Source organism: Equus caballus, chromosome 8 (assembly GCF_041296265.1).
Source record: "Equus caballus isolate H_3958 breed thoroughbred chromosome 8, TB-T2T, whole genome shotgun sequence".
Taxonomy (NCBI): domain Eukaryota; kingdom Metazoa; phylum Chordata; class Mammalia; order Perissodactyla; family Equidae; genus Equus; species Equus caballus.
This window is the reverse complement of record NC_091691.1, coordinates 2,314,581-2,335,314: the sequence shown is the minus strand read 5'-3', so window position 1 is coordinate 2,335,314 and position 20,734 is coordinate 2,314,581. Positions and strand designations below refer to the sequence as shown.

At 58.3% G+C, this 20,734-nt stretch overlaps 1 protein-coding gene across 3 annotated transcripts in view; it reads right to left on the bottom strand.

Annotated features, from left to right (window-relative positions):
* The window catches only part of BCR (BCR activator of RhoGEF and GTPase), a 123,380-nt gene that overhangs the window by 17,822 nt on the left and 84,824 nt on the right, over window positions 1-20,734 (bottom strand). For all 3 annotated transcript variants that reach the window (XM_070276025.1, XM_023646696.2, XM_014742033.3), the window contains 8 exons: window positions 12,522-12,643; window positions 11,289-11,457; window positions 10,098-10,217; window positions 9,090-9,165; window positions 7,548-7,652; window positions 6,669-6,743; window positions 3,951-4,048; window positions 1,996-2,127 (listed from right to left, as the gene is read on the bottom strand). In XM_070276025.1, the coding sequence (XP_070132126.1) occupies window positions 1,996-2,127; window positions 3,951-4,048; window positions 6,669-6,743; window positions 7,548-7,652; window positions 9,090-9,165; window positions 10,098-10,217; window positions 11,289-11,457; window positions 12,522-12,643 (897 nt within the window). The remainder of the gene's footprint in view (window positions 1-1,995; window positions 2,128-3,950; window positions 4,049-6,668; window positions 6,744-7,547; window positions 7,653-9,089; window positions 9,166-10,097; window positions 10,218-11,288; window positions 11,458-12,521; window positions 12,644-20,734) is intronic.

Sequence of the window (20,734 nt, the reverse complement as noted above, 5' to 3'; positions counted from 1 at the left end):
GGGTGAACAAGATCTATGTAGCAATGCGGGGCTGGATCTCAAGGATGCCATGGAGAGTCAGCACGTGAGTTGTACAGCGGCACCGCATCTTGCGTGTGAGCCACCCCCGTGCAATGCCCCATCGGTCAAGGTGGGACTCACCCCAAGCTCACACGGGGTAACCCTGGTGGATGCGGGCACCTGGCTGGTCACAGATTCTGGTCAGGATCCCAGAAGTGGGATGACTGATAAACACTGGCTTGCCCTTCTGCTTCTTCTATCCAGAAGCCCTGCTCTGCCAAGGCCCCCCAACTGCCCGGATGGAATGTGCGCCTGGTTGGGAGCAAGGAGGAACCAACCCCTCCTCCCCGAAGAGCTAAGTCACAGGAAGGATGCAGCTCTAGGACATCTCCCGAGTGGCCTTGGACCAGGAGTGGCCTTCACAGACCATCCTCATCGGAGGGGGGTTGAGGATCCTGCCTTCCTTGTGACAGGAAAGGCTGCGGCCCTGCTCCCCAACATGCACCCCAAACCTTAGTGGACTCGCTGGAGCATCGCCCTAGGCTGGTCTCCCTTACTCCCTGGATCCCCCTTACCTCACGGGCCCAGCCCTAGGTTCCGTCTGTGGGGTCAACAGAGGCCTTGGGCCTGCTCCCCTAGTAAGGTAATCGCTGTGGAAGATTTCATCGGCTTCTTCTCCCTGTGTCTTTGTAAGGCCGGGAGGGCACCCCCCGGGTGGTGTCTGCTGGTGGTGGGTCTCGGGGCAGGAATAGGGCAGTCACAAGAGCATTTCTGCTTTCAGACCTGGTCTCAAGGTACGGGCGGGGCGTGGTCCCGGAGGCCCTGAGCCACTGAGTTCCCTAATAAGCTTCCAAGGTGGGAAAACAGCAGCATGCATCTCCCGAGAGCCTGCTGGACCAGAGCAGGGCATGGAGCCGCCGCTAACTGGGTGCTTGCTGGTCTGAATGACAAGCACGTGGGCCCTCAGCCACAAAGACAATGAATTAGTCAGGAGCCAGTCATCCTCTCTCTCCATCATTTCTCAGTTCAGTATTTCACCACGACAGGATTTTTACTTCGTGCCCTTGGGGAAGGGAGGTGGGGCTTCTTGGAGAGCCCTGTCCTCCCACAGCCATGTGGAACAGCTGACCCACGCCCCCTGGAGGCCTCATCCAAGGGTCCAAGGGTACCAAGGAGGGGGGCAGTGCCCACCTCCAGGGGAGGGCAGGGAGGAAGTGCTTAGCTGGGTCTGGTAAGATCCCCGCAAGGAAAGCAAATAGCTGCTAGGGCTTTCTCCCATCGGGGAGCAGATCTGTGCAGGTGAGGCCACAAGAAACACCACAGGTGGCGCAGCTCCTGTCTGCCAAGAAGTGCAAAAGCTGGTGGTGGGCTTCCAGGGGCTGGGTAAGCTTCTGAAGGACCGAGGGCCCGGATGAGGATCTGGGGACCCCTCGCTGCTCCTGTATGGGCACTTACTCTTGGCCCACAGGGGGCTTTCATGCCAACTTTTGGGAGGACTTGTGCCCACCCCATTTAGGGATACAGCTGTGCCCCTTGGAACCTGGGTCTAGAAGCCAGAGAGTGGACAAGACAGGGGTAGACTCTGAGACTCCTGCACTTTTCCAAGAAGAGGTGGCCTCATAACCACCTCCCCGTTTTGCCTTTGGGTTCTCCTAAGGCCAAGGAGGAACTGAGGCCCAGGCTGGAAAAACAAGTTGAACTGAAACTCCTTTGGGAGCAAGATGGGGCATAACAGACACTCAGACAGACAGACAGAGGGGGCAGGAAAGGACCCGTGAAGGCGCCAGCCCAGGCCTCCCACGGTGGATGTTTCAGAGCTGGGCCTGCCTCACTCTGCAAGTCCAGGCACACCCCACCCGAAGCCGGGCCATGTCAGTGTCCCCGAGTGTCGAACGGGGAAAGGACATGGAGCATTTGGAGGTGGGGTGTGAGCGGGTCCAGAGGCAGGTAGACGATGACCAGGGGTAGGGTGGGGCAGGACAGCGGCAGCCTCACCTGGACCTGGCCCTTCCCCATGATCCTGTCTGTGGTCTCGCCGTCCTCCTTGGCAATCTTCGTTTTGTTGTAACACTTTTCGTAGCACAGTATCCTCAAGGTCTGGGAGCCTTCCAGCTCGATCTCAAACTCCTGCAGCCCCCAAAAGAAGGAAAGTCCCCAGATAACAGACAGGTCCAAGCATGTGGCGTCAGTGCTACGGGCCGAAGGGGCCCTCTGAACCACAGCTCCTCAACAAACAGCTTCCTCGCTGCCCCAGGAGGACCGTCCTCACTTTAGTCCTGGGACGCAGACCCCCAGAAGCTACTTCTCTGTGAGCACCACACCATGGCCCAGCCTGGATGCTTCCAGAGCTCTGAACGCCTCTCAAACCTAAACTCCTTAAGCCAGCATCTCAAAGGGTAGTCCCCACGCCAAGCGCATCAGAATTTAGGGGTGCTGGCTACAAATGCAGCTATTCTATGGATTTCGGGTGATAACGATGTGTCCACGTAGGTTCCCTGATCATGACAAATGTCCCACTCTGGTGTGTTGATGGTGGAGGAGGCTGTGGCGGGGGTGGGGTGGGTATATGGGAAATCTCTGTCCTTTCTGCTCAATTTTGCTGTGGACTTAAAGCTACTCTACAAATAAAGTCTACTTGAAAGGAAAAATAATCGATCCGGGGAGGTGATACAGGAGAGAGGGGCCCTCGGAGGAGAGCACTGCTGCAGCAGGCGTTCAAGGTGCCCGCTGTGGGGCGTGTGAACTCTCTCCTCCATCGCCTGAAGGCGGCTTCAGGAAGTTCTGCATTTCCCATCAATGCTTCTGCCGGCATGGGTTCTTGGTGGGGAAATGGAGGAGGGTGGAGGGGGGAAAAAAGCAGATATTTCTGAGCCTGAATGAGGGTGGGGAAGGTACTTGTGCCAGGAACACGTAAGACCCCCTGGATAACCCCTAGGTACAGCGAGGGTGGCTGCCAAGCGACCCACTGCTCTGGAATCCTCCACACCTCGGTTTCTGGAGCCTCCACTGCTGGCTCACATCTGAACCCTTTGAGTGCTGTCTAGAACCCTCTCTCGTTGCCTCTGTGGAGTCACACCCCCTCGCTCTCTGCAAAGCCTTCTTCCGTGGCTCTACCTGGCTCTGATCCCTCCTTGTCACAGCAGCCATTAGCCCCTTCTGCAGAGACGCCCAGGCTGGACAACGAGGTAATTCTATCGGCTCCCGTGTCCCAGTCCTCCTGAGGCAGCAAGTCTAACGATGAGAGTGGCAGATGCCAAGAAAGGAGACGCAGGGGCACCAGGCAGCCCTGTGGGTCGTAGCTTCCTCCTCTGCAGGGGAGCAGGCAGGTGGCAGCTCTCTGAAGCCTGGCTACCTCCACCCACATCCTTAAGCATGAGGCCTTTGAGGGCTGCAGCTGCTCCAGATGCTGAGAGATGGCATCCTCTCGGATCTGGGGGCTTCGTCAGGACCAGCTGCTCTACAGTCATTCCCCTGATTCCAACGGCTCAAGGCAAGAGGTAAGCAGGTCACACAGAGCTCTCCAAGGTGGAGCAAGAGAGCAGCAGACTCCACAGACCCAACACCCCGGGACAAACCAAAGGACCCTCGGCCCAGTGAGACCCAGGGAGCCAGCCTGCGGCCCTACCCAGGCCCCGCTTCCAGAGAAGTGGGAGAGCCCCAGGCTTCCAGAAACAGAGAGTGCCAGGTCATTCCAGCTTTGGAAAAAACGCTAAGGAAATCTACTAAGTAAACACCAAGTGTCTTTGTGAGGGGGAGGGAGGGGACAGGCTTCTCAGGAACTCGGAGATAAAATCTCTCAGATGGCTCCGCCTCCCCCAGGAGATTCCCGGAATGCTGGGGATATTGCCTCCAGGGGAAGCAGTGGAGGAGGGAGCCCGGGGCGGGGCGGCAGACTATCTGTGGACAAGTGGACAACGTCTTGGCCAGACTCTCGGGAAGCAGGGCCTCACCTCGTTCCAGTTTGGCTCAGCTGTGTCCCTGTAGACGCGTGTCTTGGCTTTATTCACGAAATACCCGAAGGAATCCACCTCCAGGGTGCAGTACAGGTCTGCGGAGGGCGACAGGAGAGTGTGACCCTGCTTTCCACATTACCCGAATTTTCTACAGGAGCAGGCGTTATTTTCAATATCAGAAAAAAGGGCGTTAGTTTTCTTTTTTAAATAAGACAGCAAATGAGGCCAGCAAGAGCACCAGCCCTCACACAGCAAGCCGGCTCAGGAGTGCAGCTGGGAGCTGGCATCTCTCAGAGCGTTCGCTCCCTGGGTCCCAGGCGAAACCTGCCTAACGCCCTTATGTGAGCAGGCCCCTGTGGCTGGCGGGCTGGGCAGAGGGGAATGGGCCATCACCACCAGGGGGACAAGCACCCCAGAGAGAAGCTGGGGGTTGCGCAGGGGAGGAACCTACAAGCTGTGCAGACATCGGTAAGAGTTTTACAGGTAAAGAGTAGGGACAAAGGGGCTGCAGGCCAGAGCAGGGAACTGAAGGCAGTTCAGTGCTGGGAGAGTCGTGGGCACAGAGGGAGAGAGGGGGGCCGAGGCTGGCAGGAGGGACCAGGGAGGGGGCCACCACCAGGGGTGGATGGAGGGCGTGGCAGGTGGCCAGAGACGATAAACACCAAGGACAGAGAAAGGCATCTCACTGACAGGAAGAGCAGTTTCTAGCCTGGCCACCGGGTGGAGGGTGGCGCCCTTCCCTGGGACAGGACGTAAAATAAGAGGAATAAATTTGGGGGCCACAAGTGACAGGTTTAGGTTCAGTTTGGGGATGTGGAGCTTAGAGTGTGATGTTGAGACAAATGGAGAGGTAGGAGAGGGAGGCCAGGAGACAGAAGTGGGGATTAAGAGGCAGTTCCAGCGTCATCTGCGTTGTTGATGGAAGGGCCCCCGGGAATAGGAAGGCGGGAGCTTACGCAGCAAGGGAGGAAGGCCCAGATGGAACCCCGGAAACACAAGCATGGACAGGGCAGCCCAAGAGACAGGGGCCCAGCAGAACAATTACACATGTGCTACAGCCTTATGGAGGTATAATTTGCATACCATACAATCCATCCATGGCAACTTTGAGGCCTTTCAGTAAATTTAAACACTTGTGCCAGCAGCCCCACCATTGTTGCAGGACACTGTGCTCACCCCAAAAAGTCCTCTTGGGGTCACTTGTAGTCAAGCCTCCTCCCATCAGAATCCCAGACAACCACCAACAGGCTTTCTGTCTCCGTATTTTGCCTTTTCTAGAAATTTCACACACGTGGAAATACAGTATGTAGTCTTTCGCATCTGGCGTCTTTTGCTCAGCATAATTTTTCGAGGCTCATCCATGTTGTTGCCTGTATCGGGAGCTCACTTTTCTTTAAGGCCGAACAGTGTTCCACTGCATGGATGAACCATTTTGTTTATTGTTCGTTCCAAGTCTTCTGTGGACATATTTTTCATTTCTCTTGAGTAAATACTTATGAGTGGGGTTGCTAGGTCATACGGGAGGGGTGTTTAACTTTTTTTTTTTTTGAGGAAGATTAGCCCTGAGCTAACATCTGCCGTCAGTCCTGCTCTTTTTGCTGAAGAAGACTGGCCCTGAGCTAACATCCATGCCCATCTTCCTCTACTTTATATGTGGGATGCCTGCCACAGCATGGCTTGCTGAGGGGTGCCATGTCTGCACCCAGGATCCGAACCAATGAACCCTGGGCCACCAAAGCAGATCGTGGGCACTTAACCGCTGCGCCACTGGGCCGGCCCCAGTGTTTAACTTTTGAAGAAACTGTGAAACTGTCTTCCAGGGTGGCTGCACCGCTTTACATCTCCACCAGCCATGTCTGAGGGTTCCAGTTTCTTCACATCCTGGCCAACATTCGTCACTGAGCACTTTTTCATTATCACCGTCCCAGTGCGTATGATATGAAGTGGTATCTCACTGTGCTTTTCATTTACGTCTCTCCATGAAGACGAACAGCGTTTCGTGTGCTCATGAGCGATCTGTATTTCTTTGGTGAAGTGTCTCCCCAAATCTTTTGCTCATTATTTATTTGGGTTGTCTTCGTACTGAGGTGTAAGAGTTCTCTATATATCCTGGATACGAGTTTCTCAACATATACATGGTTTGTAAGTATCTTCTCCTGTTCTGTGGCCTGCTGGGGATTTCTTGTTTTGTAGTAACAGTGGGAAAGGTCAGCAGGACGGGGCCTGCCCCATGTCCTCCCACGAGGGACCCTGAGAGCTTGTGTGTGCTGCACCTGGACTGAAATTCGACCAGCCCTCACAGCTCTGACAGTAGGGGCCCCCTCAGAGGGGAGAGAGGAAAAGGGTATCCATTGAGCTCATCAGAGCAGCCAAATCTACTGTGCTGATTGGGGTCAAGGTGCTGCTGCCCACGGCCCTCCGGGCTTGGAACCCAGGCTGCCTGTTCTGCCGGTAGCAAACTCCAGCCCCTGTGATTATCGGACCCATCTGCAGAGGGCAGCTCACCAGCTCAAAGGACTGAGACCGGCATGGGAAAGGGCAGGATGCACTCCAGGAAAACAACTCCATATCCCGTGGGTGGCAGGCATCAACCAATACAGGCACCTTACAGAGGTCCGGGGTCAAAGGCTCCTGATGGTAATTTGAGCCGTCCCTGGTTCCCCACACCCTCCAGCTCAGTGTCCTGACACCTTCCTCTCCAAACCAGCCACTTACTTGAACTCTGCTTAAAGCCGGTGGCAGAGTGGACGATAACATTCAGGAAGCCGCAGAGCCCCGGAGATTCGTCATCTGTGCAAGAGACCAGAGAGCTGAGCGTCTGTCCTCCTGGGAGACGGAGGCAGCAGACAGGCCTGCTTCAAAATCAACACTCAAGAGGCACCGCACGGCTGCCATTTGCTCAGCAGGGGGCAAGATGTCACAAGCCAGAAGCACATCCACGGTGGCCTCTGTCTCGGGGACCTTAGGATGGAGCTGGGCTCATGACACAGGCAGACCAGTGACCAAGAGGACACGTGATAGGGTTCCCAGGACAGGAGAGGGGTCAGGGTAGCACGTGACATGGATGGTGTGTGCATGAGTGTGCACAAGAACATACCTGTGTGACTGAGTGTGCATGAGTGTGTGCAAAAGTGAATAAAAATGCAGCACAACCAAAGGTGTGGGCGGGAAGCACCGGACTGAGGGGAGGGCTGAGCACAGGGGGCTGGACCTGACTCAGAGCACAGGGCGTTTGAGGAGTGTCTCGTGACCGGGGACAGAACTTAGCATCTTCTCAACCACTCAGCGGAGGCAACCCAGGAGAGGCCACCCCTAACCCATCCCATCGATTCCCAGGAGAGGCCACCCCTGACCCGATCTGTCCACTCCCGGGAGAGGCCACCCCTGACCCGACCCATCCACTCCCGGGAGAGGCCACCCCTGACCTATGCCATCCACTCCTGGGAGAGGCCACCCCTGACCCGTCCTGTCCACTCCTGGGAGAGGCCAGCAGGCCCTAAGCAGCACACACATTCCTTTGGAATGAAAAGCCACTGGTCCCAAGGACAGTGGTAACAGCAGAAAGGGACAGTGGCCCCCTGGAGGACGGCCCACCTTCTTTGTTGATGGTCAGCGGAATGCAGTGGACAGTCTGAAGTTTGACACACGAGTTGGTTAGCATCTGCAGCTCCACGGATGTCAGGGAGAAGCTTTTGAAACCTGAAAGGGTGGAACACAGGTGCACCAACCGGCCAGTCTGCACGGCTCCTCAGACCTAGGACACCCAGGGGGCATTCTCTGACCCACCGGGCCCTCATCACACCTTGGTGAGAAGGCACAGCAGGGGCGGTGGTGGCTCAGGATGGGGCAATCTGCTCCCAGGGGAGAAGCTGGTAATCCGAAGAGCAAGGGATGGCCCCAAAGGGCCCAGGCTGGGCTCAGAGGGAGGGAGGAATCTTAGCATTGCTCTTATAAACACAGGAGTCGGCCTGCCACCTCAGCAGAGCCACAAGGCAGTTCTGAGGGCGACCTGGAGCATGTTCCTGTGGGGTCCCCCCAGCAGACTCCTAGCACAGCTCTGCCCCCTATTCTGCTAACACAGGCCCCTATGTCTCCACCAGGTGAGGAAAAGGGGCTTATTTCTGGAACAACACTGAGCAGGGAACAGATGCTGCCATGTTGCAAATGGCTGGGTCCCTTGGTCATAACAGGAGACCCTGGGACGTGGGCAGAGCCACAGGTACTGCCATCAGAGCTGCCAGGAGTGCCTCGTCCCCCGGATGCAGGGGCACTTTGGCCGAAGATGTGGCCCAACACAGGCATGAATGACAAGCCCCGTGGGATGGGACCTCAGGACAGGACAAAGGCAGTGGAGCCCCCGACCCACTTGGGACACAGTGCTTAGCCCGGCGCCCCCTGCAAGAGGAACAGGGCACACAGGGCGCATGTGGGGACCTCTCAGCAAGGGTGGCTCAGGAAGCCCAAACCACACAGCTGAGGGGCAGAGGAGGGCACCAGGCAGCTGCAGGCCCAGGACTTGGGGTTCCCACCCCTGAAGGCCACTAGGCAGGACAGGGGCAGCTCCGAGCTGAGGAGAGGGAAAGAACTGCGAACAGAGGGAGGTGGCCAGAGAAGGGCTGTCCCAGAGCGGAGTGAGTGTGGTGTCCCGAGAGTGGGAGGGCCGGTCACTTATATAGGGGAGTGGGGCCAGCACAGTGTGGCTGCCTAGCCGAGGGTCCCCTTGGATCAGCACCTGCTGGTGTGTGAGGAAGGCCTGGGGGCAGGGTGGGGGGGAGGGCTATGTGTGTGGCAGGCCCAAGGGGTGCAGGGGGCCCCAGGGGCAGGCAGAGGTCAGGGTAGGGAGGTTCAAGAGGCAGGCGAGGAATTCAGGGAAGGCTGGGGGGAGGAGAGAGGTTCACAGGGGAGGTCAAAGGGCACGTCCCCCAGATGCGGGGGACAGCAGAGGGCATGGGGCTCTACCAGGACGGCTCCTCTCCAATTTATTTTCTAAATTAGAGCTCCAGATAACATCTTACTTGGATAAAAGAGTCCCACAGCCCAGCCCCTTGGAAGAGGAAAGTCTGAAACCACAGGAATTGATGACACTCCAGCCCTGATGCTCCCAAGCCGAGTCCTCTCCATGCAGAGGCCACTTACACTTCTTCTGCTGCTCCCGGATGTTCTCCCTCCACTCGGCGCGCTCGTAGTCGGATGAAATCAGGAATGTGTAACTCTGGGGGGCGGGGAGAACACACCCCAGTTATCTCCGGCCCAGCCAACTTGGCGTCCAGCAGGCCCAGGGCGCTGTTCCTCGTCTGTCCCCGTGCAGTCCTGCGGCGCACCCCTCCAAGGCAGAACACCTCTGTCCTGCCAGCAGCAGCCTCCTGGCCAGGTGTGTTCACAGCACGGCTTGTTCCTGCTGGCACTCTCTGCCCTTCCTGCCAGCTGGGCTTCGGGCCACAGCTCCTATGCCCTGTGCAGGCCGGCCTCGGGCACAAGTCCCCTACCTGGATGGCCTGGGTCAGGGCATGATGTGTCAGGGCTTAGGGCCATGGAGGAAGTTACCGGGTGGGACCTGCACAGGTGAGGGCTGACGCCTCCAGACCACCTGCGTCCCACCCACACGCCCTGAGCCGTGACCCAGAGCCGAGGGTCCTGCAGAGCCCAGCAGCACGGTGACACACATACACAGGCTGTGTGATGCCCATGGCATGGGCGTGGGACAGGCCCAGGCTACAGATGGCAGCAGGAGCCAGACTCAGGAGAGGTCCCCGGAGAGCAAGCCCTTACCAAGGGCCAGGGCTGCACAAACCCGCGAGTTTCCCTGCTGGCCCTACTTAGACACCGTGTAGTCTCTGCCACCCGCTAGCTGTGGGGCAGAGCCAGCTGCCACTCAACCTGGCGGCTACACAGCCTGAAGAACCAGGCAGAGAGGCCCGTGTGCCTGTGTGCCACGCTGGACGAGCCTCTCTCAGTGCAGAATGCCCTCCAGAGGACGCGGGCTGCCACTGCAAAGGCCACACGGTAGTTGGGGACCACAGCCACCACATGGGCAGGCTGGCAGGTCTTGGCTGTAGCACAGAGGGATTCCAGACGGACAGGAGCCAGGAGGGTCTGCCTCGGGGAGTAGAGAGAGGGCCGGTGGAGTAGAGCAAGGGCACTCACCTTGCCGTTACGGCTGTGCACCCTGAAGGCCATGCTGGGAGACATGAGCAGGAGCAGTGATTCCTGCTCCGACAGCTTCTTCTTCAGCCTCTCGATGGCCTTGCTGCCCTTGTTCGCTCTCTGCGGAGAGAGGCCGCAAGGTCACGTTTCCACTCTAGGGCCCAGCGCTACCTGTTCCCACTCAGCCCGTCCCCACAGCCCTGGATGCACAGCCTGCAGAGGGCAGGAACCCTGGCTGGTGCTCAGCATGGAGCAGGGCCTCGGTCAGCCACGCTGGCTACAGGGTTAGGCCCAGCGCAGGCTGCTGGACGTGCTCGGTCATCCTTTCTTGAAGCAATTACATCCTTCCTCTCACGGGGGCAGACAGGAGAGTTCTTTATAAACCTCCCTTCTTTTAATTTCTCCGAACTTGGACACTGTCCAGGGGGCCTTTGTGACTGTGAGGACCCCCCGTCCTGGATCTGACCACATTTTAGCATCAGCCTCCAGAAGTGTTTGTCAGGGTCTTGATGGAGGGCGTGATGCATCCCCAGGGGCTGCCCTGTGCTGTGTGCCTCCCCGTCGCAGCCCTCCACCCCGGGAAGGAGACGGCACCGCCTGCCGCTAGAGGAAGGCACGACGGGGATGAGTGCAGTGACAGCCCCGCTTGCCCTCTGCCTCGGGACACTGCCATGGAGCCCACAGGCCTGTCCAGACAGACCTAAGAAAAACAACCTGGAGTTTGCGTGGTCTTGGAGCTCCCCGCACTCTCCTCGACTGCTGGTGTGCGGTGCAGCAGGCCGCGCAGGTGGGCGAGGGCTGAGGAGGGGCCCTGTCCTGCCGAGGCCCAATTTTCTAAGGACCCAATTTTCTAAGGATCTGTGGTCTCCAGATTGCACCTCCTCTGGCCTGGGCTGACCCTACAGGTGAGGGGCTCATCCTCACCGTTTCTAGTCTTCTAGAGGGGCCTGTCTGGGGCAGTCCAGAACACCTGCAGGGGCTGCTCCCCCACCTGGGACTTGGTCCCCATCAGGGCAACCCCACCCCATCTCCTGGCTCCAAGTCTGACAGGGATGCCCAGTACTCTGAAGGCTCACAGGGATCCCCGAAGAGGGGCCAGACACTCGGCAGAGCTTGTCCACCAGCCTGTGTGCGAGGCGTGCTGCCCACTCACTGCAGAGCCCGGCCTCACTTACACGGAGCCGGCCCCACCTTCTCTCTCTGGATGTCACTCTTGATCTGCGAGATCTTGATCTTCATGGCCTCCAGCTCCTCATCCAGCACCAGCGGGATGTTGGGCGCTGCCTCCGACTCGTCCACCGTCTGGAAACTGAGATCCGTGAGCGGGATGTACCACTTGCAGTCGTACTGCTGGGTTTTGCTGGGGGGAGAAGGAGCACACTGATACATCGACTGCCTTCCTTTGCTGACCTCACTGCTTTCAAAAGCCAGAGAACCCTAAGTTTGTGGCCATGCACAGTTTACCTGGCCTTAAAACCCAGCTCATGGTCCATGTGACAGGCTGGCATGAGGCCACCGGCAGACACTGGCGACCCAGCCTCAGTGACCCCTGGGAACAAGCACTCCACACACATGACTCAGGCCAAAGGGGTCTGACAAGCCCTGATCCACACTATCCTGTGCTGACCATGGCGGCGGCTCACAGGCTTCTGATATGGGAGCACATGGAGACTGCCAGTGACAGTCAGGACGTGACTGCGGTGACCCCCGGGACTGCAGATGGGACCAGTGTAATCCCCTGCCTTGACAGAAGAGAAACCGAGGCTCTAGTCTGAGTTGACTGATTAAACTTGCTCAGCACGGCAATGGCAGAATGGGGGAAGAGCCCGGGCCTGGTTCTTCCCAGTGTGACCTTCTTTTCTGCACTCCAGCCTGTGCAATCTGGGTGGTCTGATCACTGGGAGGAGGGAGTGTTGGGGGGGCCTGCAGGCCTATGCTGAGAATAACTTAGAAGCTATCACCAGGCTTGGGGAAACAAAGTTCGGTGCTCATCTTGTGATGTCTGCCATGGGCAAGGGAGGGGTGGCCGCCCTCTATCTATCCTCCCCACCAAACCCCCTGAATTGCGCCAGATCCTGTAGCCCTGGACCTATCTCTCGTTCTTCCTGGACAGGTCACCACATGAGAGTCCTCCAATAGTTCATCAAGTCATAGGTTTCCCCTTCACTGTAGGAGTTAACAGCTGGGTCACTAACCCTGACCCAGGATGTCTCCAGGTTGTTAATGATGACCTCTGACCTTGAGCCTGGCATCATGTCCAGCTGGAAACAGAACGTAGCTTAAAGAGAGTGACCTGGCCAGAGTTATTGTTGGCTGAAATCGAAAGGAATAAAAACCTAGGCTTCCTCCATATATGAAACTGACCCTGTGTCCCCCAGAGAAACCGTCCCCTCCCGCCAGGACGAGGTCCGCTTGGTCACTCACCCTCCGCTCTGCTTCTTGAGCTTGGTGCAGAGAAGCAGGTCGGTGAACAGGAAGACGTGGCGCAGCTTGCGGGCCCCCTCCACCAGCTCCACCATGAAGCTGTCCTTCAGCAGCTGCCGGTGCTGCGGGCGGGCGGAACAGGGCTCTCGTCAGGGCGCGGTCCAGATCAGGCCTGTGGGCCTTGGCTCCCCACTCCGACCCTCAGACCCACTGTCCAAGCGTTCCCTCCATCTCCTCAGCCTGCAAACACGCACGCCACACACATTCCTCTGTGTTTCCTCCTGTGTGCTCGGCCTGTGAAGAGCGCGAGCGGACGGGGTACTGGCTACCGGGCTGGAGGCCAGGGAGGGTGTGTTACAGCCAAATCAGTGGTCTGCTGTGAAAATGACGGTGCGAGAACCCCCCTAAGCAGGGCCCATGCCTCTCCAGGACAAGCACTGGAGACCCAGAATGGGCAAGAGGCCAGCCATGTAAAAGGAGGGGACAGTCACACTCAGGCCCGCGGCAACCGTGGCGAGGAGAGCTTGGTGTTCTGGGCATGGACTGGGCAGTGACTGTAGAGGAGGTGGGCCTGGAGCACTCCGAGAAGGGGGCAGCCTGGCGGTCATGGTAAGGTCAGGGCTTGGTTCGGGGGGCAGTGGGAAGCCAGGCGGGGGGCCCATAGCTGGGACCCTGCATTCTAGTGCTCCTGAGTCCAGTGCCCACCGATGGGCAGGGTTCCACAAGGGGTTACACCTCTGATGCCCACTCAGACACCTGCACCCTGAGGTAGGCAGCTTGAGCCAAGGAACAGACTCCAAGGCAGCCTTCCCCGGGCTCACCAGACCCAGACTGAGCAGGGGAACGGGAGGCACTAGCCCCAAGCTAGCCCTGTGCCTCTGCACTTGGGTGCTTCATCTGAAAGCCAAGGGACGGTCCCGCTGGCTCCAGGGGTTGCTGAATGGGCACATGGAAGCAAGTTGTAATTCATCTGACAAACAGGCCTGGCATCTTATCCGAGTCAGTGCCGTGCTATGACAAGGACACAGGGACAGAATGAGAGGCTGACATGGTGAGCCTCCCCATGCACGGTCTTGGCGTGCTGCACAAGCACATGGCCTGACCATCTGATGTAATCCCCACAACACCTTGCAGGCCAGTCCACATGCCCATTTCACAGACGAGAAACCTGAGCCTCAGAGAGGTCCATGAGCTGTCCCACGCAACACAGTGAATGAGCAGGCAGTAATGCTCAGCGGTCTGCCCTCAGAGCTCACAAGCCCAGGGGAGAGAGACCAAGTGCTTAGCGGGCACCCGGCAAGCCTGCCCTCAGGGAAGGCCCCCCGGAGAGGGTGACTCCCTGCTCCTCACTGTGATGGCCAGGGAAGGGTCCGAGGCTCAGGTACATACACCAGAGTGGGCAAAGAGCCACAGCATCTCCCCAGTAGGAGGCACGCTCATCCCCATCTCCTCAAGCCCTCGGCAGGTCTGTGTACCCGGCTCTGCCACCAACTGCATCCTGAGAGTCTTCTCGGGGAACCCCGGCCGCCCTGAACGCTCTCATACTCTGCAGTAGCTGGGGGCAGCAGGGCCCCTCAGAAGCAAGTGCAGCCTGAGCTGGGCCCCTTAGCACTCCTGGGCGCTAAGGCTGCACGTCACTGTCATACACAGCTTGGTGCACAATGGCCAGCCAGCCCCTGGCTCAGGGGAGCTGATGACTTAAGAGCAGCTGGTGTCTACAAGACCATAAGTGGAAGGGCTGGAAGGCTGCCGGTGTGCCAAGGCCCTGACTCATCGTCACTCACCCTCAGCCAGCCTGCCCTGGGCAGATGGCCTGCCTGGCACTGGCACCCAGAGGAAGCAAGAAAGTACGTGCACCTGGAAATACACGGCTGGAGACCTCGGGGCAGGCCTGACTGTGTGGGGAGAAGGTCAGGGAAGGGTCCTGAGACACTGAGGTCCTCGAGGAATGAATGGATGGATGCGTCCTCAGCAGGCACATAGCTGAGGGTCTTCCAGCCCAGGAGGCGGAGACCAAGAGATGTCTGTGAGAGCCGGAAACATGGGGAGACGGCCCTCCTTTCTCCAAAGAGGCTGAGCTTCTGGCCATGACCAGCAGAGGGCCCCCTCCGCCCAGCTCAGAAGTGGACTCGTCCCTCTGCTGGCAGGTCAGAAATGCCCAGACAGAGACCCAAGCACTCAACATCCCCTAGTCCCCAGCTGGCCCACCCTCTGTCCCTGCCAGGTCCTGCCCCTCACAGGCTCATTTGAAGTCCCACCACCTTCATCTCCACGAGGTCACCAAGCGTTACCCTGGCACTTGTGGTAGCCCACACACCTGCCCTGCCACGTTGAGAGGACACAGGGCCCCCCGGGACTGGGACTGCAGCCCTGGGAGGCTCTGACGGCGGACTCAGTCACCTGGCTCCTCCCCACGCACCCCTGCCCGTGCAGGCCCTCATCTTTCTTAGAGATGTCCCAAAGCTGTGAGCGCCCTGACACTTTCTAGCCAGTGTCACCACCCCTGCTGTGTCCCAGTCACACGAGGAACGTGAGAGTCAGTGCATGTCACTGCCAGCTCCTTGCAGTGCAGGTGGTGGACAGCAGTGGCTGTCCTCTGAGTGTAAGGCTCTTTCACCACGAGCTCTCCCATTGTGTCACAGTTGCCCTCCCTCCCGAGGAGGAGCTGGGTTTGCTGCTGAACCCCAAGTCCACCCTGGGGTCTTGAAGGACGCCCAAACACAAAACATCCAGCAAGTGGGCGGGAGGGGCCTCCCAGCCCCAGGTAAACAGGGCCCCCAACCGCAACACTGGCAAATCCATGAGGGAGCCTGGACCCTGGCAGGGTGTGTCTATCCACACCCCCAGCCCTCCAGGCCTGGGGCACAGATTCTCAAGGCTGGTGGTCCCACCCTGACCCACAGTCTTGGCCCCGACCCCTGGGCACAGGCTTCCTTCGTGGCTCAGGAGGTTGGCTGGCCGGGGCCTGGGGTCAGCCCTGCTCAGAGCCCAGACTGAAGCCCAGGAGGAGGAAGGATCCTGCTGCTGAAACAGCACCTAGTGAAAACCAGCAACAAATCCATCTCTGCACAGACACCGTTTCAGGAAAGAGGAGAGCGGCTAAGGGTAGATGATCCAGAGGAGGACAGACAGACGAAAAGAAGAGGCAGTGAACGGAGGTCCAACAGCGAGTCTGCGCAAGGCCTCGTGAGGGGCTGCCCTCCCAGTGAGTGAGGTATCTGGAGAGGCTGCCGGACCCTGACGCCCGGGCAACAGCACCCCTGCCACAGGTAGAGCCCATCCAGAGCCTCCCCAGGAAGAGTCACATCGTTACGGGCTGACTGCCTGTGTCCCCACAAGTTCCGATGTTGAAGCCCACTCTCAGCCCTGACGCTATCTGCACGCAGGCCCTTCCGGCGATTAGGTTTAGATGAGGTCATGAGGGTGGAACCCCGTGATGGGACTGGCGCCCCTAGAAGAAGAGGAAGCCACAGACCTCTCTCTCCGCACGCAGGCAGCGAGGAGAGGCCACATGAGCACAGGGTGAGAAGACGGTCGTCTGCAGCCAGGAGGCAGGCCCTTGGCAGAACCTGAGCACGCGGCACCCTGGTCTCCAAGTTCCGCCCTCCAGAACCAGGAGACATGAACGGCTGCTGTTTAAGCCCCTCAACCAGTGGCATTTTACAGCAGCCCAAACAGACTAAGACACGCACACAAAGACCCCAGAGACTGTGGTTCCACGGTGGGTGCTGAAAAGCTTCCTCAGGCACAGACACTGGAGTGTGATGATAAACAAATCAGCAGGGCCTTGCCAGGCGAGACCAGGAAGTCACGAAGGATGGCTCAGGTTGAGGCTGAGAGAAGAAGGAAGGTGGCTGAGGCCAAGACCAAGGTGGAGGCATCAGCTGCCGGTCACGGGTGGGCCCTGGCTTTGCTCTAAGCATGGGCTAGATTCGGCACCATCTAGCCCTGGAGGAGGCCAGCAGCCCCAGCCCCCACTCCCCTGCCCCCAGAGCAAGGCCTGCACCCCAGGAGAGCTGGCCGAGTGTGGTGGCCTGGCTGATGCTCCCACTGGAGCAGTCCTGGGTGTGAGGTGACTTGGTGGGTTCTGGAGGTTCAGAGGTGGAAGAATGAGGGTCCCCAACCAGGCCCCACATACCTGCAGCCAAGCATGATGCTGAGGGTCTTGCCCGTCCCTCCCTCCCTCCCTCTTGCCTGTTCTCAAGCTCTCAGCACCTGGCTACTTGGCCTCCTGGCAGAGCAAACTTCCACTCCCTGGTTCCCGAGAAAGTCTCTCATTTCCCATGCCTTGGAGAGACACATCACAAGACAACACATCAGGGAGAGGAAGTTAAAGAGCATGAGGTGGCCCAGAAGGGACCTGCAGGGTGCAGGATGGGGTGGGCCTGGGAAGCACACTGCCAATTCACAGCAGTAACATTCACTGAGCCCCTTCTAGGCGCTGGGCCCCGTGCGGAGAGGGCGTTACACGAAACATCTCATCTCACTGGGCAGAACCGTCACCGGCAGGAGGATCCCGCTCCACGGAGAAGGAAAGGCTGAGAGAAGTGAGAATCTGGAAGAATCAGAACCTGGGCCCAGAGAGGTGAGAAGCCAAGCTCCACCTGCAAATATTTACGAAGGGCCAAGAAAAAGCCTAGATGCGGGGCACTGGCCACCCTCATGGCTTCAGTCTTTCTGACTTCCACCTGCCAAGGCTTCCTTCAGCGTCTTACTGGGGACTCAGAAGGTAGACCTAATGGACCCCAGATGGTGGACATCTTTGAAACAGTGAACATCACATGCTCTAGGCCCACCCCCATCCCACAGTTGAGCAAGCTGGTATCTGGTGAGGCTGGGGACCCCAGTCCCTGCCCTGTCTTCACTCCCACCAGAGTCTGGACCCTGCAACGCTAATCCTCAAACCGAAAGGCCGCCTGTCTCCTCCACGTGAACCTCACCACCTCTCAGCCTCAGCCTGGCACCAGTGACACTTCTCAGCAGCTTCTGTTCAGTCTGTCTGCCTGCCTTCTTCTTCTATGAGGGGCCTCCAGAATCGCCAGCAAAGAATGGCTCCCAGATATGGCTGGCTCTTGGGAAACAAAACATACAAACAGGATTATCCTGTTCGCCTCCGAGCCTGAGCTGGGGATTCTATGCAGCACAAAGCACACAGCTTGGAGCAGACAGACAGGAAGCCACGTGGGGAACTCGCCCAGCAGTGGGGATCTGGGCATCTAACTGCAAAGTCAATTCAGCTAAATGAACGAGCACCCACCCACAAGCCCACAGGACCCAGGCCTGGCAGGAAAATGTGCCTGCAGGATTCCTTGAGAGGTTCCTGAGAGGCTGAGAAGGGTGTCCTCATGGGCAGCACGTGCTGCTCACAGCCCACAGAGGAGCCAGGGCCAGGATGCTGCCGGTCACAGTTCAGTGTCAGGGAGCCACCTGTAACACTGTCCAAAGCCACTCTTCTGGAGCTGTGGGAATTGGCTGCAGAGGATGATGAAATTATAGGAGCCACAGTGGGGGGTGGGGGTCGGGGGCTGTTGGCCCTACCCAGGGCCCACACCCGGGCCTCTCCACAACACCCTAACCCAGGCTGAGCAGGTGGGGACGTGCCACCTCCCAGGAGGCCAGCAGCGACTGTGGAACGCCTACAAATGCCCAGGCCAATGGAGGCGCCCGTCCTCTCCCTATCAAACTGCCAGGGGAGCTAGAAACGGAGGCCCCCTCCTCTGCCCCCCAGTTCTCCCAGGAGGAGAAGCAGGGTATGTGGCTCCACCCAATGCCTAAGACTTGGGTAGTGTGCCCAGGCAAAAGGAGCACATCCTGCTCCTACAACCACCTACCTCCAGGCAGCTCTCTATGCAGAGACAAGAGGAGGGGTGGACAGTCCTGTCAGATGGTGGGGGGTGAGAGGGACCCAAATCATAACATACCTGGGAGTACACGCAAGTGTCAGGAGACACCTGGCCTCACATCTTGGTTTAGCTACTTAGTGGCTATGTGACCATGGGCAAGTCACTCAAACAACCTGAGCCATGGTCTCCTCACCTGTGAAATGGGAACATCTCTGAACTCACGGAGTTGTCAGGAGAACTCAGAAGCACAGATCCTCTCTCCCTTTGGAAATTTGATATTCAATGTTAGACACCAAATTTAGAGATGGGCACATGGAAAAAATAGGTATCTCCCAAGTCAGCCCCTCCGCAGCTGTAAACTGTAAGAGGAAGCAGCCTACAGCTCACACCCTTCTGGAGACCTGTACGTTCTCTCCCAGCTGCTGATGCAGAAGGCGCTCTGGCCACCTCCAACACAGATGGTGTCCACACGGGGGAGTCATCGCCCCTCGCTTTCATACAGTCCCTCCCAGCTCGTAAACCTTTTCAGCCTCACAACGACCCGGTGGAGAGGCCCCATGCCCTGAGTCACTGCTCTCAGAGAGTATGGACACCCTGCAAAGAAAAAGGGTGTCACCAAATCAATACTGCTGGTAAGCAGTGGGTAGGACGGAACCTGGGTTGGGGACTACCCATCTGGCATCCTTTATATTGCATCAGGGACTGCAAATCAGCTTGGGCAGCCTGGAAGGGTATGCTGAGGAGGAAGCTCAGGCTGTCAGTGCCTGATTGATCAGTGACGTCTGCCCCTGGAACAGCCAGCAGGTGGGGACACAAGTGCGGGTATCCGTCTGTCATCCTGGTCTAGCCGCCACCTCCCTTACCCTGTACCAGACGGACAAGTCTGAATGAAGGCTTGTGCAAGTCACGCTCACGACCTTTCAGAGGTCAACGGCCCTCCTCCCCCACTGCAGCTGAGGTACCCGTCATCCCTCTCCCTGAGCAAATATCACTGAGGCCAACAAGGCCAGACGCTGGCGGGAGGTGGGCTGGGCACAGATAAAAGCGCCTGCCCTTGTGAAGCGCCTAGCCCCTACACGCTTCCTGCTCGGTCACCCCGAGACCTCGACTGTGGGGCCGCATGGAAGGAGGCCTGTGATGACAGACATAGGGACAAGGGCCAGGCTGCCAACTCCTAGGCAACATCTGATTTTCCTCCATTCCCTAAGGCAGCTGCTTCCAACGATCGGAAGATCAAGAAGGCGTTTCTCTCCAGGGATCCTAAACGGCAGTCGGAGACATACCATAGGAAAAGCCAAGGGGAAAAGAACTCACAATTTGCTTCCCAGGAGGTCAGTGCTCTCGTTACAGAACAGCCAGCAAAAGAGAAAGAGCAGGCATCCCAGGAGGAAGGGTGAGTTGGGTACGAACCCACTGGGTATAAAGAGTCTTGGCAGAAGCAAACCTCACATCCGGTTAGGTCTGGGTGAACTGCCGACGAGGAGGCCAAAGCTTTGCTCTCCTTCAGTGTCCCTGAGCCAGGGGTGGGGTGGGCCAGGGCCCTGTGGCTGCTCCAGGAATCGAGATCTGAACGCCATCTCTCGCAGGTTCCAGCCATCAGACAACCGGGTGTGGAGCCCCTGGAGGTGCTGGGAGCCCACTCCTGTCTTCAGCGAGCTCAGAGACTGCTGAGGAGCTAACACAGACGGCCAGGACTGCTCCTGTTTGCCAGCCGGTGGGGTTCTTTCCACAAATCGTGCCCCTTTGGGTGCCCTGGCACTCAGTGTGGTGGGGCTGTGTTCCCACCCTGCTGTAGAGATGAAGAACAGGCCAGGGAGGAGAAGCAGTGTGGTCCAGGCTGCCTGCTGTGTGAGCCTACAGTGATGCCGTGGTCTGATCACGGAGTCGGCCTGGCTCTGGGGCCTGGACAAACCCAGAGAGCAGAGTGGAGGCGACGGCTCCCTCCTACACAGCCCCTCCTGAGCCAGCCCAGCAGAAGAAACTTGACCAAACCTCTCACACACGGTCAAGCCTGACAAGACTCTGGGTACGTGGGAGCTTCCCACTCAGCACTCAGGGTACCACTTCCCGAAGAGGTGTACAGAGGACGGGGCCGGAAGCGGCCTGTCTGCCAGCCCAGGGTGGGAGAGAAACAAACCCCGATGCTGGGCAGATATGCCCTCAGTGCAGAGCACCTGGCAAACGAACTGGAAGAAAGAGGAGGAAGCGGCTCTCAGGGGCAGCTCCAGTCAGGTTCACTACCAGCCCATGTCCTGCCCGGTCATTCCGCTTGGCCCCTGCATGAGACCCCAGAGGCCGCCTGCCAGCACCTGTCGCCTCGGTGCTGCTTCCGACAAGAGATGTTTATGCTAGATGCTGGCTCCCCTACTG